General features: G+C 42.7%; 1 protein-coding gene across 1 annotated transcript in view; it reads left to right on the forward strand.

Moving 5' to 3' along the window:
* Positions 1-26,231, forward strand: part of nrg3a (neuregulin 3a) — a 489,374-nt gene that overhangs the window by 287,336 nt on the left and 175,807 nt on the right. The window contains exon 5 of the mRNA XM_080449647.1: positions 17,889-18,018. Within this exon, the coding sequence (XP_080305773.1) occupies positions 17,889-18,018 (130 nt within the window). The remainder of the gene's footprint in view (positions 1-17,888; positions 18,019-26,231) is intronic.

Genomic DNA, 26,231 nt, shown 5'->3' on the forward strand with positions numbered 1-26,231 from the left:
GAGCTGACAGTAGGTGCTCTGTATGAAGGGAAGTAGGTGTTATAGCGTGGAGATAGTTTGCTCATTGGTCTGGAATTATAAGTGTATACCCTGGTTGAATGCTACTGTACATATCAGTAGTTTAGCACTTACAGCAATAGACTGTTCATTGCCTTGGATCCTCTAGCCATTTTGAAAACAATTTCACAACCTCAACTCCATCCATGTTATGGAATGTGTTTGGTTGAAGTCTTTGAAGAGTCTGGCTTAATGTGCTGTATTATCTTTATTGTTTTAATCATAATTTGTTGCAGGGACCCACTGCAAATGAGGCGATCACTCTCAGTTGGGCTTCCCTTGACAAATGAAGGTTTGAATTTATTTGAGTGAAGGGATTGAAATACGGTTGTTGAGGGAGCTACGAACACTAACAGATATCAACTGAGCGCTGCTTAATAGATATTTGTATTACAGTAGAGACAGAAATACAGTGGCATAGATGAATGAAGTGCCAGCCCAGTATACTGCTTTGCTAACAGTGCACAGTGAGAACTATTTTAAGTCATGCTGATCACAATGCACTGTGATTAGGGGTGTGCCGATATATCGTCCCGCGATATATCGCGATACGTTTTCGTGACGATATGTATCGTTTTGGGGGGGGGAAATATCGTTTTTACAATCATAATAATCAGGCATGCAAACAGCCCCGAGGTGAAAAGGGTGCCAACATGTTTTTATTTTTTCGGGTCAGGTGTCACACTATTGCCCTATTTGGATTCAAAACGGCTATTGTAGCTGAAAAGCTACAAGTTTGCATGTCTGAATAATGCAAAACAGAAATATTTGTTTGCATTTGCTTCCCCCCCCCCATATATTTTCATAATAAAAAAGTGCCATATATCGTATCGTATCGATATCGTATCGATTTCGTATCGATTTCGTGAGCCCAATATCGTATCGTATCGTTTCATGAAATCGGCACACCCCTAACTGTGATGTATCATGCAGTACATATTGCACATGCACCCTCACCATTATAATAACATAATTCTATCAGAGAATATCATACTTTATAGGCCATTTATGCCAACATCATTTATTTTACTTCTTACACATCATCAGCTCCTCAGAAATGCAATTACAATATATTCATAATCACACAGGAAACAGTCACAAGGTGCTGTAATGTACAGGAATTTGGCATATAATGAGTACATATATATATATATATATATATATATATATATATATATATATATATATATTCAACAGGCATCTTCAGCCAAGCACACTCTTTAAGCCAAGCTGATAATTCATTTACCGTACAGATATTTTATTACAACAATTACAGTGTAAAGTGTATTTTAATGGGGGGTAGGGCAGGGGTTGTTTTATTTGTTTGTTTGTTTAGAAAATAGGAGAAGACGCTGGCTGGCATATTTTACCAGCAGCAAGAGTGCAGGAGTGAGTGCTGGGAGCCTTGCAGAAAACTGCAATGATATACTGTGTGTAAGCACAGCATCAATACTGTGTGGTTTTTCTAGGGTGACTCGGTCAGCAGAACCGAGTGAATCACAGTCCCTGTAGCTCCAACACAATGCCTTGAATCACAGCCCATCTGAACCCAATCTGCTGTGGATCCACAAACAATGTTCCTCTCTGCCACATAACACAATACATACCGAGAAAGTTTGTCTGACTGTTGTTGTCGTTATTATTGTTATTTTCATTATTCACTGTAGCAGGAGTTGTAGGAGAAAGAGCAGTAGCAGCACCAATATAGTAGTAAGAGGTTTCCAGTTTTACACTCTGATCAACTTTAACCCTATATACTTTGTTGTTCGTCAAATAGCTAAAATATGTATAGCTCACAATGTGTCAAATTTTTGTAGTAGGGATGCTAGAGTTCATGAGACGATCTATGGCACAGGGCGCAATTGCGTCTGGGCTTGGGGGCGTGATTGCCTCAGTTTCGCTAATTAGACGTCACGTTATTTGCAGAAGGAGCGAGTGCATTTTCCGGCCTTCAAGAGCAAGATGTGCAAGGTGCATGGGAGTGCGGTGTGTTGGCTGGCAATGTATCCACCACTCCAACCAATATGCCCATATATAGGCATATATGGAGATCCAGTTGCCTATACAGTATATGGACATGCCCATATACTTGCAGTCCGTCTGTTCCCTGCATATCTCGAGAACCGTCCGACCAGTCGACCTCAAACTCAGCGGGCGTGTCGCAGACTCAGTTTTGTACGTGTGTGCGTGTGAATCTATCTGTATCTGACCGATTTACTTGCACATATCGAATATCGCAGAGGACCCGAGGGAGTCTGTTGCCTGGCGTCAAGTCGGTTGGAATGGCGGCTGTCCAGAACTGCTGTTTCGACCGATATGCCCATGAGGAACTACAACTAATGAATACACCCGCCCCTCGCGCAATGCACTGGAGGAAAAGGAATTAAATGAGAGAATGATCACAACCACTGGCTGACAACTGTATAGGCATACAGGGAGATGTGGTTGTCCAGAACCGCCAAGCTGACTGATATGCTCATATATGCCCATTTATACTGTATATGGGCATATACTGATGGCATCAGGGATCTCCATATATGGCCATAAAAGGGTCAGGGACAGACAGACAGATACAGATATCTCTATATATGTGCATGAAAGGGACACAGACAGACAGACAGAAGTACAATAGGTATTGCATAACCGGGTGAGGCATGCAATCCCAAATGTGTTTAGCATTGTCCCCGACTTGCATCGTTCCCAAGTAGGCCGCACCAGTCTAGTTGCTTTTTGTGTCAGATTGGAGGAGATGCAAACGATTTTCTGCTGAGGAAAAGTGAAAGTGTGTGACCATCAAGTAACATTATTAGTGTGATAATTTATTTCAGGAGATGGGAGAAATTGGCATTGGTCATCACACCTTTTTCCATTATGCTCCAAGAAACAGCCGTGATATCTTGACATATCAACTTAAATCATAAATTAATCACATTCTCAGTTGTGTTCTTTCTTTAAACAACCTATTAAAGCGTGACAGAGACTCTGTGTCCCTTCCGTCCTGCATCAGAGCTCTAAAATAGATACTGCTGTGAATTGAGCAGACAGTTAAAGACCGCCAGGAGGCTATGGATTCACGACATTCTGACAAGAGCTATTTGAAAATATGTATCAGCTGAAATACGCTGCTTTTTGGAGCTTTTTTCTCCTTCTCTTTCTGTCCCTTTCTCTTTTTCCTCGCCACTCTGCTCTATAAAGATGCACAGAGACATTGATAATATTATTATTCACTGCGCATTCTTTTTAGTGATCTTTTTCTATTGAAAGATCAAGTGCTGGAAAATGGTTTATCTGCCTCCTCTTTAGTTGTGTTGAATTCAGGTGGATTTTTGATTGCAAATAGTGTGCGCGCAGAACCCACAAACTGTATAGGTCAATTTACTATTTAATACGCTCTCTCAATAGCAGGAAAATGCTGCACTGGGAGACTGAGCTAGACGTAGACCAGGTCGGAGCGCGGTCTAAAGGTCTTAGAGGTCTAAAGCGCAATTTAGGGTCTTCTCTCTGTATGTGTTGGTTGGAAAATAGCAACGATAATTGCTTAGAGTTTCACCTTGTGCCGGGTGGAAGATAGGGCCTTCTGTATTTGACTGTGTAGTAAAAACAGCATACTGTAGTTGTAGGCAGCTGTGGCAGTAGTAAAAGTAGTAACAATAGTATTTTATCAGTCACTGTGGATTTGCCAGGGATGAATGTGGATGCAGAATGTGGATGCAGAGAGTCATCTACAGGAGTACAGAAGCAGTCCAGGAACCTGTCACCTGGACAATGGTGGAGTATAAATTAAGCTAGAGCCAGATGGCCAGTGGATGGGATAAGACCTATAGAGCATCGCAGTTCCCGCCCACTTCCTGGTTTTTCGTGGTGCCGGAAGGAACAACTCAATGCATTTTTCCCATTGACATTTCCAAAAATATTTATATCTATTAATTTAAGCCTCGAATCAAGCCATCCAGGGTCCTGGTGAATCATGACCATAAAACGTTTGATTCTGTGGAAACACTTTTTTGAAAACGGCAAAACAGAGGGTATTTATTAAATATAGTATATCATATCATTAAATATAAAATTTAAAAAAATCACAGAAAAAAACGTTTTATGGTCATGATGATGGTCATGTTTTATTGGCTTGATTCTAGGCTTAAATTCATTGATATAAATATTTTTGGAAATGTCAATGGGAAAAATGCATTGAGCTTTTCCTTCCGGCACCACGAAAAACCAGGAAGTGGGCGGGAACTGCGATGCTCTATAATGCTTATCCATCTGATTATGACTTGATAGAGCTCTCTACTTGGATATAGTAAAGTTATATACAGTAGGATGTGAACAGAGGTGGTGGAGATGGTTCTATATGGTGTGAGTGCACAATGCACTACGCACATGCACACGCGTGTGTGCGCGCGCGAGCGCGCGCGCACGCACACGCACACACACACACACACACACACACACACACACACACACACACACACACACACACACACACACACACACACACACACACACACACATTTTCAGGGGTAGAAAGCTTATCAGAAACTAAACAAGCTATGTGCCTTGCCACTTCAGAGAGAAATGGGGATAGATAGGGCTTGTTGCGTGTGCGTACGTGTGTGCATGCGTGCATGCGTGCATGCGTGCATGCGTGCGTGGTGCGGGGGGTGGTTGAAGAAAGACAGGGTTAGAAAGATCAGTTAATCAGCTTTCTCACTATCAGTTGCATATTGACAAAAATTGTGTGCCATTGTGCTGTTTTTCTGGTTTGCTCCACAGTGCTCACACACACACACACACACACACACACACACACACACACACACACACACACACACACACACACACACACACACACACACACACACACACACACACACACACACACACACACACACACACAGGGGCAAGCAGCTGAAGCAACCTAGCTTCAGCTTACCACATACCGTGTGAACAAGGACAGTAGAGGAAGGACAGTAGAAGACCCCTAATTCAGCCAAGCCCCCCCCCCCCACCCCCACCCCCCAATGAGCAGCCTGGCCATGCAGCAGACAGGAACGCTCTACAGCTCTCAGCATGATGGCAGTGAGAAAAATGACTCAATGAGAGCTGCACACGGGACACCTCTCCTGCTAGTGCGGTTCCCTTTTTCTCACTCTCTACTTTCGTTCAGAGGAGGCTCCTGTGCAGCTGTGTTCCGGCAGAAGGTTGGCAGGGGGGGGGGGGGACCATTCACTTCTATTCTATGCCTGAAACACGACGTGGCCGTTCCTAATCAACCTCACCTCAGAGTCACAACACTCCCTCTTCCATTCATTTTGATCTGAAATCGGAAATGGCCATGTTCTAAAATGTTAAACAATAATGATTGATAATGATTATTAATTAGAAGAATGGTGACATATTTCAAAAGGGTTTCTCAATTGGAGAAAAAATAAGTAGTATCACCATATTTGTACTTCTTTTTTGGTGGATGCAGGAAGTGACGGCCCTAATTTTTCTTTTCTCAAGTGTCATTTTAAACCGACGATTTTGGAAAAGAGAGAGAGAGAGAGAGAGAGAGAAAGACTGCACTCCACACAGGCCTCTTCATCTCCAAAGAGCTGTGCTATCTGTGAGTCCGATAACGCGTGTATTTATTGGACATCTGTAGACGGCCTTGCGAAGGGGAGGGGGAGACGGGAGGCGAGGAGAGGTGCGCTGTTATCTTTATTGGATCATGCTGTGCTATAATGATCTCCTTGCACTACCTATCCACCACCTCTGTCTGAAGTCACAGCTACACCCCCCGGCCACTGAACCCCCCCCCCCCCCCCCATATTAAGTTGAATGAAAGGCGGATGTAGCCTGGTAAACACCCCCTCCCTCCGGAAATCTCATGCATTGCATTGCATTTGGTTTCAGGAAGGAGGGTCTGGGATTGCTCACAGAGTAAAGCTGCCCGAACCGCTGCGCATACGAACCAATCAGCGGCTGCTAGGGGCGGGATCATCCAATCACCTGCCTAGTAACTTGAAAAAATGAAACTCCGTCTGTCATCGATTCTGCGCCCGAAGTCTCAGATGCAAGTACGCTGTGAAACAAAATGTGTGTCGCAAGCTTCTTCCATTTGACGGAGTGAGGTTAAGGCGGATGTACTTCAACACTATCCATCGGATAAGTGCGTGCGTGCGTGCGTGCGTGCGTGCGTGCGTGCGTGCGTGCGTGCGTGCGTGCGTGCGTGCGTGCGTGCATGCGATAGAGAGAGACAGATTTTTTTATACTTTGCTGCATGCCGGTGTCTCCTATCAAAAATAGCTGATCTACAAGCTGATCTAGATCTGCTATTTTTGATACATGACACACAACCAAGTATATCAAGCGTTCATGTTTCAGTGAGTGAGTGAGTGAGTAGTGGTGTAAAGATACTAAGTACTGTCACTCAAGTACTGTACTTAAGTACATTTTTTAGGTATTTTTTACTTTACTGGAGTATTTCCAATTTTCAGTACTTTTACTTCTACTCCACAAAATCTCAGAGGCAAATATTATACTTTTACTCCACTACAATTATTTGAAAACTTTAGTTACCAGTTACTTTCTTGATTTTTATTATTATTACAAAACATACATTAACCACTTCATTATACGTTTCAGCCATTTGAAAATAGCCGATCTACAAGCTCATTGTGAGCTTGTAGATCTGCTATTTTTAAAAGATTTTTATACATTTTAAACATTTGAAAAGTTGTGAAATGGGACATTTTGATACCAATAATTTTGTACTTTTACTCAAGTACATTTTGAATTCCTGACTTTTATTTGTAATAGAGTATTTGTACATTGCAGTATTAATACTTTTACTTAAATTTGAGAACTTTTTCCACCACTGTGAGTGAGTGAGTGAGTGAGTAACTGAGTGAGTAATGCATGAGTCTTGCAGGCCTGTTTTGCGCTGCTCTGTTTTGTGCTGTGTTCACCCGTGTAAGGTTTTTGCTCTGTGCAGAACTGGGACAAAAGAAGTGTCAGCATATGCATAGTTTCTGCTCAAAGCTTTTGGCAATACATCTTCACAGCTGTGGTACAGTGCTGCAGTGTTTGCTGCTATTTTCTCTCTACCTCACACATAGACACACACACTGGCACACACACACACACACACACACACACACACACACACACACACACACACACACACACACACACACACACACACACACACACACACACACACACACACACACACACACACACACACACACACACACACCCCCACACACACACACACACACACACACACACACACACACCCCCACACACACACACACACACACACACACACACACACACACACACACACACACATGCATGCACAGATGGCAATCCTCTAGGGGTCAATGTCAACAGACTCAGGCAAGAAAGAGTGTGTGTGTGTGAGTGTGTGTGTGTGTGTGTGTGTGTGTGTGTGTGTGTGTGTGTGTGTGTGTGTGTGTGTGTGTGTGTGTGTGTGTGTGTGTGTGTGTGTGTGTGTGTGTGTGTGTGTGTGTGTGTGTGCACACACGTGTCTGGACTGTGGCTCCTCTGGAGAGAAAGGATTTAGAGGTGCCCTTCCTTTAGAAACAGGAAATTGTCAGAGACCCTGTTGTTCAGATGGGGTCTGCAAAGACAGGCGTCCCCCGCTAGTGAGGGCAACACAAGAAGGGAGAGGAACAGGGAATGGAATGAAGGGGGAACAATAGTCTGTTTTGCTGAGCGGCACTGGTGGAAAGTAATTAAGTACATTAATTCAGGTACTGTACTTACTCCAAAACAATTATTTGTCAGGTTTAGTTACAAGTTACTTTGCGGATTTAGATTATTCATACAAAACATATGTTGACCAATACACTATGATGTATTTGATTTTGTGCATGTCATTATAGGCTACAGTAAAAAATAAATAAAAAAACACTCACATCATGTCACATCAGCCTGTAGATTTTTGGCTTAATAGGTTAAGCAATATTACACAAGAAGGTGTGCTTTACCACCGTTATTGGCACGACAGGTACGAGGCAGTTGGGCCGAGTTCCATAAGCATCACAGCAATTACTAGTTTCAAGTGTTCTTCAATAGAGCATGATGCTCATTTAGTAAATTATGGTACCACTTAAAGACCATTTAAAATATGTTGTCGTTGTCGGGTGGAAACCTTGTATGTCCAAAACCGTTCCTTTGATGCGACACGGTGTGAGCTTGTAGATCTGCTATTTTCACTATTTTTGTGCGTCACAAAAGTATAGGGCATTAATGAAAATAAAAATCACGCCGTGATTGACAAGTTGCTAGATGGTGATCGTGATAGAGGTGTAGCAATGTCCAGCTCCACCCTCTCATCCATATTATGGTCACTTCTGGCTGCAGAGATCCATGTTATGGTGACGTCCATTTATCCAAAATGCTGACGGTCAATTTGCCAAAGTCGAGGCTTCAAAAGAAGAATCCACAAACCAATGGGGGAACATCACATTACAGGGATAACTATGTCCATAAATGTTAAGGCGAGGTACCTGGCAAGCCATCTAGAAGAGCGTTTGTTCGTATATGCCCCGTATGTAGATATGTTCCCCAAATTATTTTGTCGGCCCCTGTCTGTCTGTGGATAATCTCGCAAACCTCTACATCGAATAGCACCAAATGACTTGTGCACACTGCCAGAAGAAGCTAGTCAGTCCATAAATATCTTTCACATTGTGGGATATTTTATTTGTCTTGTGACTATTTTTCATATTTTTACTCTCAGATCTATCGGTCTTTCCCACATATGGAGCCGTGTGGAACTCATACAGTCTATATAATATGTGCGGAATATATCAGAGTAGAAACTATGTCAGCGGTATGTTCCTGGAGAGGTAGGGAGAATCATGTGAACAATTCCCTGGATGAAGCAACATCTGCGTCAGGCATACCACCATCTGATGCTTCATGCATGATTTCGTATGAGCTAATAACTCTGTTCGCATGGTGCACTCTCAAATGGACCCAAGATGCATCAGATTGCTCTCAATGTGTACTACAAAATGAGGTGCATATACTACATTCTACATTATCTCATATCCTCTAAATGAGAGGTTTATTTATTTATTTAGATTATTTAGATTGAGTGAAGAGAGACAGGAAGCTGAGGGCAGAGAGAGGGAATGGCATGCAAGACAGGTCTGCAGCCTCATTCAAGCCAGGGACACTGCAACCATGTGGCCAAATGCCCTATCCACTCATCCACTGGCAGTCCCTGCTAGCAAGAACACAGGAAGGATGGCTATGTTGGTAAGGTCTGTTCAAATCACACACTGTATAGGTCACGGTGGTGGCGTGTAACCAGCATGACCTCTAGGGGGCAGTAGCAGAGCACTTCCACTTGCCCTGGTCTCAAATACCTGCAACCTGCTAATAAAGCGTCTGTCCACCATGGGAAACGACTGTTTCTTCCCCCTTCCCTCTCCTCTGCTCCTCGTGTCTGCTCACAGGGCTGATCAATACGCAGGCGGTCCAGGTCTGTAAAGCCACAGACCTCTGATAGCAGTCAGCCAGCTTGCATGTCTGTCTGTCGGCCACTCTGGGGACAATAACGTCAGCCATGAAACACAAATTGCATTCGATGTGGAGAACTACTATATCGTTGCTGTCGGGCAGAAACCTCCTGTAACTTATTGTGTTTTTTTCGTGAATTAAAGCCCCTACTTGATCATACGACGGCGTCACACAAAAGCATCAAAAGTAGCAGATCTACAAGCTCGAAACGTGGCGCGAACTTGTGGATTTGCTTCTTTTGCTACTTTTGAATTTGAATCCTGAAAAGTAACAGTTTTGGATATATGAGGTTTCCACCCGACAGAGACGATATAGTATTTGCACTACAGAATCACACACTGCTACAGCAATGGCGGAGCCGCGGAGACTCACCTACTAACTGCACCCTCTTCCACAATGCAATGCGACATTACATCGATTCCCATTCCCTCTAGTGCCATTTTAAAATTGTAAATCAGTCAATTATCAGTTTTTGAAGTAATAAGGATGTAGGGTTCGGGAATTGCATTACCAGTTGCACTAAGTGACTGGTTCACAGGATTCTGGATCAATACAGAGGCTTTCCCATGAAAATAAATTCTCCAACGGGAGATCTGTGGGAAATAACAAAAGGTTAAAAGCATTAAAAAAACGTTGCCTATTACTATTATGTCAGGCTAAACGTTTACAGAACATTGAGTAGAAGTAACATTTACTGAACAGTAACTTTGGGCTTAATTTAGAGGCAGGTCAGTACAAACATTTTATCTCCCTAGGCTTTTAGGCTTCCATTGCATTACTATGCTTCAATAGTCTGCAACTGCGGGATATGTGGGATGGAAACTGACAGAGATTACACTCATCATGTTTTCACCTGTCAAAAACAAGAGGCTTTGGAATGTGAGAACTTATTTGGAGCTGACAATGCAGCTTGTAAACAGGGCCTCTCATTGACGCGTCCTCTGATTAATACTCAAGTGTTAACTTTGATAACTCATGAGGTTCATGATGATGTTTATGAAAGCCCACATCACCACAGCTAATTGAACATTTCCGATAGTCAAAAAACTTGAGGAATACACTCTCCAGAGCCATATCATCTCTTTGAGTTTCCACTCAACACTCAAAATAAATCCCCTGGATACTGTAAATCCGCATTTAATCATGCTCGTGCTGTCACGCGGCACTGCTGGATGTTTTCCCCAAAATCTGATTTGGAGGCACTTAAATTACTGTTTAATTCAAGAAAATTTATATAATAAACAAAACTATCTCTTAAAAACACAGTATGAAATAAATACCACGTTAATTGAATTAAAACAGCAGAACGAGTTTGTTTTTTTCAAAACGCAGTCGAAGTCACAGCAAATCTCCGCACAGCAAAGCCTTGAACACCAGTAGTGTTAGTGAGGATGTTGAGGGTTGCTGTTGGTCAGGACAGTGATGCTGTGGGTTTTCCAATGTTCTTTGTGGGACCTGTGAAGTGCAACCCCTTTACACTCATATTATATTACTAAGTAATGTTACATTTAGCAGATCATTTTATGCTAATCCAGTACCATTGAGGGTTTGTGGACAATATGTGTCATTGCTTTGGGTTGTTAATTGATTAATTGTAATAAATAATCATACATTTGCATAAAGCAAGCCTATTTGTCCTCTTCCATGTTAATAAGAGTATTCAATAATTGAAAAACATCCCTTCAAGGTACATTTTAAGCAGATTTTAAAAACCTGAAATTTGTGATTAATCACAAATCGATTAACTATGAAAAATCATGCAATTAATCGTGACTAAATTCAACTATGAAAAATCATGTGATTAATTGCGATTAAACGTTTTTAATCATTTCACAGCATTGATATATAATCATTATAAAAATGAAAGAACAGCTCTGTGCATCATCGTGTTATTCCTGGGAAAGACCATCACCACTGTGGCTGGATCATATATATATCAGATATATATCAATATCCGGCTGTTATTTCAGTGTTGCATACAATACAAAGCCTGTCAGTATCTATGTACAGCATACACTTACTGCTACAAAGCAGGAGATAATAATGGAGGATGAGAAGGAGAGGGGAGAGGAGAGAAAGGCTGAGGGAGGATGAGAGCTAGGAGAGCGTTGTGTTATCAGCACCCTGTAGTTTATTGATCGTAGCTGAGGTTCTCTCTCCTCACTGCACGATACAGTAAATTGGACTGTTTTCTTCTGAACTGATTGACGTCTACCGTCTGTGAGAGAGTGAGTGAACTCTCCCACTGCTGGTTTCGATGAGCCTAAAATGAGTTCCCCCTTCTTCTTAAAGAGACAATTCATTGACTCATGCCATGCACTGCCCGAGCTGAGAATAAGTGTTAAAAACAAATATAAAGGACAAAATGGGACCATTTGTAGCAGCAGTGACAAAATAGCACGTCCCCGTACAAATGGGAAGACGTGTCTGAAAAGAGATTGTTTATGTAAAATAAATTAATGCTCTGCACTAAATGTGCCAGTGTTGTGGAACGCTGCAGTTGCAGTACACTACCTAACTGTCATTTGTAATTCTGGCCTTGGTCTGAGAGTCTGTGTGAGTGCCTGTCAATGCACGCTAATGCAATAGTATCGAGTGACACAGACACATATTGCAATGTTACAGTTCTCTCTCACTGTCTGGTTGGCAGCTGCACGAAAAATGGAAGAGTGCTCTTCATATTCAATTTCATCTCATTATGCCCTATCAACCTAAGTGAGCAATAAAGCAAAGCTAAAAAAAAAATATGGTGGCCGGATAGATTCATCAGTGTTGAGTTATTTTTTAGCATTATTGAATTAGTTAACATTGGTCAGCTCTTACAGTACATTGAAAATGATCAATTACAGACACTCTGCTGTTTCAATGACACTTTCTTTGCCATTTAACACAGGCTGGCGTATATTTGCACCACTATATCTTAACAAAGACCAATTTGAAGTCAGCTCCAGAGCCACTTCTGATTTTATGAAGCCTGAAATAATTTGCATTAGCACAATTAAGAGATTTTTTAATTGTTCTTGAGCTCCACTTCTAGATTACTAAGCCACATACTGTACATTACCTTGATATGCCAGTCAATATACAGAGGCTTGCTTTTTAGGTGTCATTTGTGACCGGGTCTGACAGAATGTGCTGCAAATAGAAATAGGGTCGTAATGTTTGTTTAATTTGTTTACAAATTAGGAGAGTGCTTTTATACATTTAAAAAGTGACCTCCGTGGTGCCTTTAATGGTTGCCTCCGCTGTCTGTGTGTGAATGTGTGTGCAAATGGGTGAATTTAATGCACATTGAAATTACTTTAGAAATGCAGACCATTTATTGAAATGCAGACCCATTAGGTGAACCGATAGCTGAGTGGTTAATAACACTTGGGCCCAAATGCCTGACAGCAAGTCACTGGTTCGATTCCTGGTTTGCAAGACCGTTTTCCGCATGCCACGTCCCCCAGGTCCACTCTGTATCTATCAAATAAAGGCCAAAAAAAAAAGGGACGGGAAAATAGGGAAAAATGAATGCAGATCATTGATACCAACCACCAAGCTGAGAGCAGACTTAGTGTAATGAATTGTGTATCTTGTAGAGTATGTTGCGCAGCATGCAGTGGATGAGGCCTATGCGAGAGAAAGCGCTTACTGAGTTGGCAGCAGAGATAGCAGTGGGGGTGGAAAGCAATAGTACACCCTGTGGAGATGACATGTAGGGCATTCATACCCAGCTTTGCCTGGTGAGCTGGGCGTTCGGGGGCGGAGATTAAAGCAGGCAGCAAACAACATGGAGACTTCAGCAGGTGCTCCTAGTCAATGGATCTGGCTGAGAAACAAGCGGTTTGACTCGGGCAATGGGACCAAGGTAGGTGCAGGGGCATGGCCTGCTGAGTTGTCTTTTGTTATCTGATTGCAAATAATAGCCAAGACCAGCTGAGCATTTTCATGTGCATGGCTACATGGGATCTGAGTCCTAGTCAAAGCTGATACACATTCTCATGAGAAAACAATATGTGGTTTGATTAGTTAATTTGTTATTTGGTACTGTATGATTTTAGGCATGAGATAGTTTGATGTGGTTAAAGTTAAGGTAATCTACAGAGAGAGTTTAAGAGTAGATTGCTTTCACAAAAGTCAGGGTCTAGCCATGTCCTTGCTTGCATGATAATTAATTCCTCCGACTTGGAGTCAGATATTGTCCACTAGTTTCATATCCATTTGAAAGTTCTGGCAGAAAACGTGTGTTTAGTAAAATGTCTCCACCTTTCCACGAGATGCACACGGACAACAGTCTCTGTCAGCGACGGCCCCGAAATGATTGCTGCACTGAACAAATGAAACTTTGGGAAGCACAAATGTATGGGGCACACAATTGACAGGTGTGATTAATTACCCCACACCAATCGCAACGCACTTGTCAATTGTGTGCCCCATATGTTTGTGCTTCCCAAACATAGACTGCTCCCAAAGGAAGTTTACATATGTTCAGTCCAGCAGTCATTTCGAGATATTTGACTAAACACACGTTTTCTGCCAGAACTTTCAAATGGATATGAAACTAGAGGACAATATCTAACTCCAATTCGCAGGAATTAATTATTGGGTGAGTACACAGCGCTGCATCGTTTTATGCCGCAAAGATCAGACTGATACCAGGGGGGCATGGGAGAGATATATGGCTGTGTATTTGGAATACATTAAATTGATGTAATATCACAGCCATTCTTGGGCTAACAAGACTGCTGCTATGCTTGTTTGGTTTAGAGATGGGAAAATGTATCATGACATTTGTTCAGCAACAATTTAGATGCAGTTGTCTGTACAGACCACACTGTTGAGCCTTCATTGTGTCATGGGCCAAACTTAACAAAATACCAGTTGAGGAGAAGTTGCTCACCATGACATACCTGCACTCACTCACACAATCAAACTTCATTGTCTAACAGCTGCCTTGCCTTCACAATTCCTAGGTCTCACATTAGTTTAGGGTACTGTGAATGTGGTGACGCCTCAAATGGTCCCATAGCCGTGGGAACTAGGGGTGCTGTGGGTGTGGCTGCCCACCCACTGACCTGCTGCCCCTAGCCATTAAACCTTTGATTCTACAATTGCAAGATTACATCTCCGGCAGAACCCTCTAATAATGGCCAGATTCCTTTTGCACAGTAGAGCAAATTATTCTGTTAAACAATGGCCCTTACCAGCGAGCTTTTACCATTGTGGAACTATTTTACTGTTTTGTTTAGGTTTATCATATGTATACTGTAACCTCATTTTCACTTGAACTCTATCTGTGTGCTTGAAGATAATGTAATTGCTAAGGAGGTATCTTTTGGGGGGAAATTAAGTCTGACAGCTACCGAAATAACTATGTTTCGGCCAACAGAGAAAGGGTATTCAATATGCCGTTTTAGAACTGTTTTAAACTGCAAATGACTTGATCAAAGGTCAAAATCGTTTTGTTTAGTTTTTTTTCAAGCACAGCATACAATAGCCTACTACCTTGATTAATAACCCTGAGGAAATGAGGCATCTGTTCCAACTTCCAGCCTTTGCATGTCCTCTTCCATTAAAATCTAATTCACAGCAGTCTAAGGGTCGTTTCAGACGGGGAGCGGCCGACGTGCCTATGTAATTCATTTTCAATGACAGGCGGGCGATTATTTGGGACGCGCGGAGAAGTTGAGGGGTGGTGAGGCGAGCGGTCGCGGTCCCGTGAAATTCTCGCGCTCGTTTGTGCTAGTTTTTTTCCCCGCTACGTGCAGGAGGACAAAAACAACAATGATCGCGGCGATCCCCGCTGATCCGAGCGATAACTCCCGCGTCCACCACTCCCCGTCTGTAACGACCCTTACAGGCCACTTCATTTCTGACCTAACAACCCCTCTCTTTCTGGAAACTGTGGATTTTTTCCAGCCAATTATCAAAAGCAGTGTGTGTGTGTGTGTGTGTGTGTGTGTGTGTGTGTGTGTGTGTGTGCGTGTGCGTGAGCTAATCTCCGGCACTGTTGGACCATTCGCAGCGAAACTGTATGCCACACTCCCTGAATGCCATTTTTTGGATGGCCGGTTTTTGCTAAACAATTTTTTTGACAGTACTCATACAGATTTTGGCCAAACATCACTCAAATCGGTACACACTAATGTATCTCTATAGTCATTAAACGAAACATATTCATATTCCATCCTGATTGGCTAAGTTTGGCTTCCAAAGTTTGCAGGAGTGCTCCGTTTTGAACAAAATGCCTCAAATCATGAGCACAGCGTGCGATTTCCGTGACATTTTGCACATTCCCACTAGGCCGAGGAAGAAATGCCACTTGAACATTTTCAAATCAGCCTCATGGTGGCGCTAACAGGTCTATTAGTGTTTTTACCTATAACTGCACAGATCTCTGTAAAACTTTGTATGCGCACTCCCTGAAGGCCAAGGAAAAACCTTTGCCCTGCATTTTAATGTAATCTCCTTTTAATTTTAATCCAAATCCAAATCCAAATTTCTCGCAAATCGGTGAAATCACATGATCACATGATCTCTATAGTCATGTGATCAAGACGGATTAGATTTTTCATATTCCATCCTGATCGGCGAATTCCGAACATTGCTGGCCCACAATAACCTACCTGACCTGTGCTCCGGGGAGCACTTTTTCTAGTTGTTGGAAATGTCCTCAGAGCTCAATCAGCAGCCAGTGTTTCATAGTTAAACACCACACTTCTACTGCTGATTAAGAAACCAGCTCTGCACCAGTACAAAAATTAAAGCAGAAAATGTGTTAGCTTTCACTTATATTCACCAAAACCACCTGCTCATTTTGTATTTTATCCTCAACCTGGCAATGTTTTCTGCATTGAAAGAGGACCCATTATTTCTTTGTTTTAATGGCAGCAGATTGTGAATCAGCCAAGCAGGAGTTTTTGGCTCACCTCCTCTAAATTCTAAAAACATGGATGAAGAACTGCCTGCGGTGCTGATCTTATATCTGACTTGGTCAGCTCAATATAACTCACACACACACACACACACACACACACAAATAAACATAAAAACATATAACTTACACTTTTATTATAATTCATTAAATACCAAAGCTGAACAGCAGTAAATGGCTCAGAAAAAACATTGGTTGAACAGGTTTTTTTTTTTCCTACTTTGTACAGTATACCTTCCTATAATTTTTTCATCGATGCTCAGCTGACTTCGACTCCTCCCCATTTGCAAAATAAACGTGCAGTGAAGCGTTACCTGTTCATTCCAGCTGTAAGATCATCAGTTAGGCAAGACTGAGCAGATTCTCCTCGGAGCAATGTGAGCGGCGCAGACTGTCCACCATCAGCCATGCACTCTGTGATAAATCACTGGAAGAAGTCAAGCTCTCTCCAACAGCAGCGCTGGGACCAACAGAGTATTAATCACATTGGGACAGATTATTACCCGTCCCCCATCCATCTTCCCACGCTGACTTTGCAGGGCCTAAACAAACAATAGTGTCTGGGCATTAGCTGCAAAGTACTGTGTATTATGAGGTGGCGGCAGAGACACTTGTAATGGAGCCTTTCGGCGAGAGTAATCAGCACACACACCCTCTGTTGTCTCTCCGTGAGCTGGAAAAGCCACTCTGTAGGGTGCCACTGTACCCGGCGTTTGTTCCACGGCTTTTCGGCCGAGGTGTGATTTGCGTTTTCGACAACCTCCCGGGCAGAGACAGATGATTGTAATGAAGCTTGATGAGTTCTGTAGGCAGTATAGATGGCAACAGGGTTCGATGGGGGGTCTGATATGTTTGATAGTTTGATAATATCACAATTTAACTATTTCATAAAAAATGTATTGTACATTAATCAAAATTTGACAGAGAAAGAGAAAGAAAATATTCTAAAATAGCTGATCTACAAGCTCACGATGCATTGCAACCTTGTAGATCTGCTATTTTTGCTATTTGTTGTACAGTATAAAGAAGTATAATGGGCTTAAGTGGTTAAGAAAAATCTTTTTGTACACATCGAATCCTGGATGGCAACATTACATTGCAAAGACCATCTGTGTCTTTTCTGCCCCGTTTGCACTGCAGGGAGAAGCTGAAGGCTTATATGAGTAACAATGCTCTCATGGTCGCTCTCATCAAAATGATAGTTGCGTATTGTTACTCTAATTGTACGAGCACAGGCTTTCTAAAGGGGCTCTACGGTTCTCAATTACATCTAGAACCATAGAGCCACATTAAATGGCGAAGCCAATGTGAAATGGACCTCGAGGGTTTGTAAAGAGTAACATGGCTGTGTGTTTGTGTTGCTCTACAGCATCTCCAACTGTCCCTCCACTGGGAGTGGGGCATTTCGAGCCCTGCCATGAGAAGGACCTGGCCTACTGCCTGAATGATGCAGAATGCTTTGTCATCGAGACGCCTGGCGGACCTCACAAGCACTGCAAGTAAGTGGCTCTGCTCCTGTGGTGTGACATTGTTCTATCGCTCCCATCCTCCCACTACTCTCACTCCCTCTCTGCTACTCCCTCTTTCCTGTTGCCCCTTGTCTTACACCCATCCTCATTTCCACACTGCCTCTCCTCCTAATTCCTCTCCTCCCCCATCCTCCTCTCTTCCTCCCTTCCCCATCTCTCCACCTCAAAGTACTTCTTCTTCTCCATCCATTCCTTATTCATCTTCTGGCTTCGTTGGTATGCGGGGCACATGGTGTTATTCCTCTCCTGCAGTAACTCACAGTATAGGGGACTAGCAGAGTACACTATACAATACAATTTCCAGTAGTGTGTTGTGGTTTAGATTTTTCCATCAAACTGGGGTGGCTTGGACCAAAGCTATTCTTTACATTTACCGAGACCCAGCAGCGGAAAAGGGGTATTCATTTTGTCAACGTTGAGTTGTTGTGTGGTGATGCAGTTTAAAGCTCAGATTGATGAGAAAAAGTATGGCGTGCCTTCAAGTACTGTAGGAAGCTCCGTTATTCAAGACTTGAGTTGGGCTGCCGAACAGGGACCTTTTTCACCAAATTCACATGATTGTTTTCACAACAGCATTGTGAGGGTGTTCTCAGCGTCAGCATCGGACGTGGAAGGTGTCGATAGTTGAATTGGGTGTGAGGATGTGTTGTACTGGGATGTGGATCAAGTCTCATGCGTATTACAATAGTCGCTCAGTTAACAACATTTTTAGAGTAGCTTCCTTAACACCGGCTACAGTATGTCTGCTTAGTACTGTGGTGTGTAATGACATGGCTTAGGGAACTCATGGTCTCTTTTGCTTCACCTAGAAACCACCGTGGGCAACATCTTTAAATGTGCTGTATTCGCCTTCTCTCCATTGTGAAAAATTAAATGACTAAACCTCAGCTTGGTTAGCGGCTGCAGAGATGTAATTAAAATATAAAGTGGGTTAAACGTGGAATGATTCAGAGAAAATGGGCCTAGATGGCCAGAGTGGGAGCTCTGAGGCAAAGGGCTCTCTGGAGAGAAAGGGGTCCCCCTGTAGACTACACACTGGCTGCCTCTGCTGGCGGTGGTTCACCCTGGCTGCTCTCAGTTCCACTAATCTGGACCAGCATATCTATCGATCTGATTTAGAACCGGATTTAGAACCGGAAAAATACCATCTTGAATGGCTGTTATGCATACAAAGGGATGTGCATAGCACGCCATGATAGAATAGTGGAACTCAAAGCAAAGGACATATCAAACTAGAAAAAGTGCTCCTTGGAGCACAGGTCTCCACCAGGTCAGGTGTTCGGAATTCAGTCATTATAGAGGTGGGTGGAATCTGTAGAATTTGAGGGATTAATGTTGATGAAGTTATTGCACAGACAAACTTCAGATGCCAATCTTAGCCAATCAGGATGGAATATGAAAAATTGGACAGATCCGTCTTGATCACATGACTATAGAGATAATGTCTGCTGGTGGCGCTATTAGCCAATGTGAAAAGGGTGGCATTTCTTCTTCGGCCTAGTGGGAATGTGCGTGCTAAGTTTCACGGCAAACACACAGAGATTAGCTGACAGACACACACGGACACACACACGGACACACACAGAGACAAACAGGGGTGAAAACATAGAGACAAATATCATGCATCCTCAGTGAGTGCGCAAACATTCCTGTGTCATTCCATCCATGTTTCATATCTTTGACAGCTACATACATCAGATCTTGTTGATGAAGTTTATGACCAAGGTATTTAAATGCCAACAACTTCTACATACCATCTCAGGGCTCGGCTATACTGTAGGTGCAGACGATTTGTTTTATATTTGGCAACCTAGGACATACCCACAGACCGGTTGTTATAGGGTTTCAACAACTTGGGATGTCCAAAAAGGAGGCAAAAAGGCTGGCAAAGTATTGTGCTGTCTCTACTATAATTGGCAGCCGAGACGCTGTTACTTTTACCCATAGAGTACCGAGTGATATTGTTATTGTATCATGAAGACATATGGCATGATTTTGTGAATGTAACCTTAATGTACCTTTAATATTGCTCATTGTGTGTGTGTGTGTGTGTGTGTGTGTGTGTGTGTGTGTGTGTGTGTGTGTGTGTGTGTGTGTGTGTGTGTGTGTGTGTGTGTGTGTGTGTGTGTGTGTGTGTGTGTGTGTGTGTGTGTGTGTGTGTGTGTGTGTGTGTGTGCGTGCGTGCGTGCTCCTGTGTCTGGATGTGTGATGTGTACTACTGTATTTGGCCTACTTTTTGAGTGTGGCGCTCGTAGGCACTTCAGGTCGTAGGTCTATTCAGATGCAGGGCCTTTTACTAATTAAGTCCCTGAACAAGCACACACCAAACTTATAACTGCAGGGCTAACACTTGACCTGCTTTCCAAAGTGTGTGTGTGTGTGTGTGTGTGTGTGTGTGTGTGTGTGTGTGTGTGTGTGTGTGTGTGTGTGTGTGTGTGTGTGTGTGTGTGTGTGTGTGTGTGTGTGTGTGTGTGTGTGTGTGTGTGTGTGTGTGTGCGTGCGTGCGTGCGTGCGTGCGTGCGTGCGTGCGTGCGTGCGTGCGTGCGTGCGTGCGTGCGTGCGTGCGTGCGTGCGTGCGTGCGTGCGTGTGTGTCTCTGTGTCTCTGAGGTATTAGAGATGAGAGAGAGGCCTGGGGGTTTGTTCAATACCAAGTTACAGTATGAGCAAATAGGGAGACAGACAGACAGACAAACAGGCCTTTATTGATCCCGTGAGGGAAATTCAGTTGTCATAGCAGCACTGCAGTAAGAAATCCAGGTAAGAGAGAGATAAATCTGATAAAACGGATAGAGTTTGAGGTAGAGCAGGGTATAGAGCAGTGTTTTCTCAAACTTTTATATTTCAAGGACCCCCCTTAACTCACATTGTAAAGCACTAAGGCAAGCGTAAGGTGTTATAGAATTGCAGACCACTGGCACCAATGGCAAAGTCACACACTGCAACTATCGATGATCTTAGCGATTTTCTATCGATACATTGTTCGATTAATCAAATAATCAAGAAGCTCTTAATTTTTTTGACATATTATAAAAATGTTTTATTTATCAACAAATCGATTAAACTAGTAATTTGATACTTTATCGCACAATGGTGTCATTCAAAAATAATGAAAATAGCCCATCTACAGTACATGCTCACAACATTTTTTTAATGTTTTGAAATGTTTTCGACATGTTTAATGTTTAATGACATGTCCAAAACAGAGAATATATTCAAATCTACCATCTTGGGACAACCAGAAACTGCTGCTATTGGCTGCAACCGCAGCGAGGGCGGGTCTTCACTGGGTAGAACCAGTAGAAGCCCTAGAAGCATACCCTACTTTATCATTCTTTTTTTAATTAATGGGACCAGAATTTACTAAACGCTTATCATGATAATTTAAAAAAGACTTTAAACTAGCTATTGAAAACATAAAATATTTATGAAAACGTTTCCTAAGGTAATAAAATCCAAGTGTAAAGTCCGGCTTCTGCACCCAGCAGGAGGGGAAATAGCGACATCTGCTGGGCCACTAATGGGAACTGAGGGTAATTTTGTTCTTCCGTGTGAGCTTCAATTTCAAGAGCTCTCCCTTGCCGCCTGGTCTAAAACATGTAAATGATTATTTTATGAAATTATCGAGTATCGATAATCTTTCATAATTGGTTAAATCAATTAGTTTGAGTAACTGTTAAACCCCTAGTCACCCACAGCATTAGCCTGATTATCAGACTGAAGCTATTAAGCAGTCCACTCAGTGGAGTGGGCGGGGTCTATGGTCTGGAGCCAGGCTACCACATCATGGAAAGATGAGGAGGTGGAGGTCTGCATTATCCAACAGTCAAAACGCTCTGCCATAGGAGCTCTACCCTTCAGCCGGGAGGTAAAGACAGTAGAAAGCCATAGAAGAACAGGAAGACCGACAGAGAAAGAGAGAACAGGGTGTGATATACTGTATGCAGAGGGAGCTTTGTGTGTCTGTGTGCATGCTCCCCTCCTCTTCATTGCTATGACAACATAATTGTCGGCATGTGTTGTGTTGAAGACACTGAAGAAATTTGCAGTGCATGCTGTGACAGCCGTGAACCCAGCCTGTGCATGCATGTTAAAACAAGCACCTAATTCTTAATTTGAATCTCTTAATTATACAGTATGAAGTGATTCATTCTGAAATGAGCAGTTCACACAATTTATATAGTATAGCATAATGTGCCAGCTGCAAAACGATTCCAAGTATACATGACAAATTCAGAATCTCTTATGTGATTGTAAAACTGTTACATTTTAGAGGAGGTAATAATACTGTATATATACCGTAGAGAAATATTGCAAAATTGGATAACTCCCTCTCTCTCTATCTCTCTATCTCTCTCTCTCTCTCTCTCTTAAACATAATGTTATCTGACACTATATGTACCACCATTGCAGAGGGGGGAAAAAAACTTCTATTGGCGTACTGAAAGACTTAATTTGTCCTCATCAACAAAAGGAATGACAAATTTCACCCCAGGCATGGGATCAATGCATAATCTAATTCAATTTGTGTTTACAGCAAATTGAGACAAATCAGGGTGGAGAAACGTGCGATCAATCCGTCAGTTTAATGTGGATAAATTGAGTTGGTCCGTGGCGTAATTCTTTCCAAAAATGAATCATTTTTATTCGTGCGATGAAACTTGATCCCTTTCGCAATGATTTTCTCGCAAGAGTCATAACTCAACCATCAAGTGCCATTCCCAGCAGTTGTAAAACAAGTGGACGCTGTCCCCTAGAGCAATGTTTAGCACTGTTGGTGCCCGATGCTAGTGTTTGTCATCCTGAGGAGAATGCAGAGGAGGGATTCATCATGACTCATGCAGGCCGCCAACTTTCTCTCCATCCCTCACAGTCTTTCTCTCGCATAAAGAAATGTGCGCTGCACATATTCACGCACACACAACATGCACCTACACAAACCATACCACACACATGATGTGGACATGCACCTACACAAACCATACCACACACATGATGTGGACATGCACCTACACAAACCATACCACACACATGATGTGGACATGCACCTACACAAACCATACCACACACATGATGTGGACATGCACCTACACAAACCATACCACACACATGATATGGGCATGCACCTACACAAACCATACCACGTGCATGACATACAAACACACTTAACTATGTATGTGTGCACACATATACGCAGTACGCGCACAAACACTGTATAAATACATCATAATACAAAGTGCACATACCTACACACACTAACAGACCATACACACACGCTTGAATTATGCAATCACAATTATGCATGCACACGTGCACGCACACCAGTTCTCATTGCTTGAGGCAACAAACATGGCCAGGCAGTCAGTCATTAGTGTTCAGCTAACCAGTAAATTAGCCAGTGCTAAGATAACATTTTGTGAGAATGGAAACAGGCCAAGGCATTCGGTATGTAAGGGGGAATTTGATTCATTAGTAGCCTACTTCAGTATAGCAGAATTTGTCCAGGTGTGAATTCTGTAATTAGCCAGTTGTACAATTGCTGCAATAAGTGATTCACCTATACTGTAGGCTACACACTCTCATTTCTCTTTCTATCTTTCTCTTTCATTCTGTCTTTACCTCCCTCTCTCAGATCTTCATACTTTGTATTTGGAGAGAGAGGAAGTCTGGAGGGTTCTCAGTTTCTCTAATTGTTTGAGACAGCTGTCGAGACCCAGGGAGCCAGGGGTTTGGCGCTGCATCTTCCCAGCCTCCGCTGATTTTATTCTATCTACAGAAGCTGGGAAAATTCGATTTCTTCTCCTTGTTTTATGTATTTCCCCGTGGTCGAGCTGTCGTAAAGGTCCTACCTGAGTCTAGTTAGCGACGAGGGCTAGCTAAGCCCTGCTCCCTGCCTTCTGTCAGGGTTGGTATTGCAGACCGATAGAAAGGAAATTTCCTCTAGCCGTTTGTATGGCTGTAGAGGGTAGCTGAGACCCTTGTAAAGCCCCTGCCAATAAGATCTGAGTTGAATACAGTGGAGGGGAGAGGACACACGCATATAAGCAGAGGCAAACATGTTGACCTAGGTGTGTGTAATAGATAAAATCATTGACCACTTCGCAGGAGACAGATGGGGCTATAAAAAGTGAAGAAGAAAAAATGAAGAACAAATAAAAGCCTCTCGGGCCTGTTGTTTGATTGTTTTTCATTGTGAATCATAATAGAAGGATTATTGGTGTAAAGCTTGCTACGATTGTATAGCTATATGATTTACCATTCCTCGGTGCATTGAGATGTTTTCCCTGAATTGAACTGTGGAAGAAAGACGGTTTGCAGTGGCATCTTTATTGCAAGCCAATGATTGCTTTAGCTGCACTAAATAAATCTGCCAATCCGCTGTCTTTTAAAGTATAGCGATATATCTTATTTTACTGTTTTAGTTGAGGAGAAATGGAGCCTACATCTTTGACATGTGGATCGCAATGTGCTTTCTACACACTCCATCCTCACAAGGTCACTCAATTTCCAATTTCTCTATTACCACTGATTTATTTATCCAGTATGTCCAATTTCTTTCCACACACTTTTTATCTGAGGGTGAGATGAGCTTCAAGTCAATTGCAGTGAATCACTTGCCGTTCTATGTGTGGCTGGACACACACATTTTGTCCAAAAAGTGAGGTTTGTAGTAGAGGAATAGTGTTGCAGTAGAGTAGCCGCCTACAGTATGTCTGTTTCATATACAGTATATGTGTCCAATATACAGTATGTGTCCAGGGGCCAATCAGTGAATGCAGTGTGGACCTGCTGAACAAGTTAGGAGAGGGGGAAAAACAGGCTTCAAACTATGAAAAACAAGCTTAACTGCCCAAAACTCTCAAATGAGCCATTTCTCTCTGGAGGATAACATCAGACTTATCCTCCTCTTCTGTCTCCTCTCTTCCTGGAGAGAATTTCAGACAGGGGAACACTGCTAACCAGACCAGACCAGACAGACTGCTCACAGGAATACAAATGAGAATCAGGTTTACTCTCCATTTACACCACTCTGAACTACAGAGAAGATTATTTATAAATTCCAGTCATCTCTGTAGGCATTTCTGTCCTTCACATATCTCTAGAACTGTTCATCCGATCGACTTCACGCTTGGGATATAAATTCGGTTATAAAGTCAACCAGACCACTCTGAATGGGCACTGCACTAGTCCTTTACAAAAATAAACTGTGTTAGCCTAATGTTACACAGTCAATCCCTGGTACGCGTGCGTGCGTGCGTGCGTGCGTGCGTGCGTGCGTGCGTGCGTGCGTGCGTGCGTGCGTGCGTGCGTGCGTGCGTGCGTGCGTGCGTGCGTGCGTGCGTGCGTGCGTGCGTGCGTGCGTGCGTGCGTGCGTAGAGAGCAGATTTCACAGAATGAACGGAAAAAGGGAAACACATTTTTTACATGGTGAGGATAGTTGAGATGAAAAAAAAAACACATAGTCTTCTTCAGAATATGTTTCGAAACGTTAATCTATAATAGAGCCTTGCCTGGGAGCTTTGCAAAGTAGCAGTGTGCAGACTTCTATTTTTTTATCTTGCCTTAAATCCACTGTTGGTCCTGCACCTGCCGTCCAGCGGATGTGCCAGTTTAATTTTTTCTTGAGGATAGTTGAGAGACAGCCGTTTTAGGAAGCACCATCTTCTTCAAATCTGTAGTGTGGGGACATTTCGGTTTTGGCGTTGAATGTAATGATGAGTGAATGAAAATAGTGAAGAGAAAAATGCCTGTCTGCAAGCATTACTTGACCCATACGCAAATGGAAACACTTTCCACTATACAGCGCTCATCTTCACTGTCACCACCCAGCTACAGCATATGGCTTTCTGGAAGCAGGACAGTGGAACAGGTAACACCGTCGGTGAAAAGACAGCAGTCTCTCGCCGATGCCTTCCAACAAACTATGGTACCAGTTCAGAAACAAAACACAAGACATAACCAATGCAGTGGAAACGTTCATTGCTAAATATTTGCAGCCCTTTTCGGTGGTTTGAGATTTGGGGTTTTGTCAACTAATGAAAACGCTTGATCCATGTTACACTGTCCCCGCTTCTACATTTTATAGCATCAAAGTCATTCCTGACCTCTGTGAAACGATGCCCAAAGGCATTGAAGATTAATTGGCTAAAACACTGAACCTTGCATTCACCACGGATAGTTGGAC

Source organism: Gymnoscopelus braueri, assembly GCF_963280865.1.
Source record: "Gymnoscopelus braueri genome assembly, chromosome: 14".
In the NCBI taxonomy this organism is placed as follows: Eukaryota; Metazoa; Chordata; class Actinopteri; order Myctophiformes; family Myctophidae; genus Gymnoscopelus; species Gymnoscopelus braueri.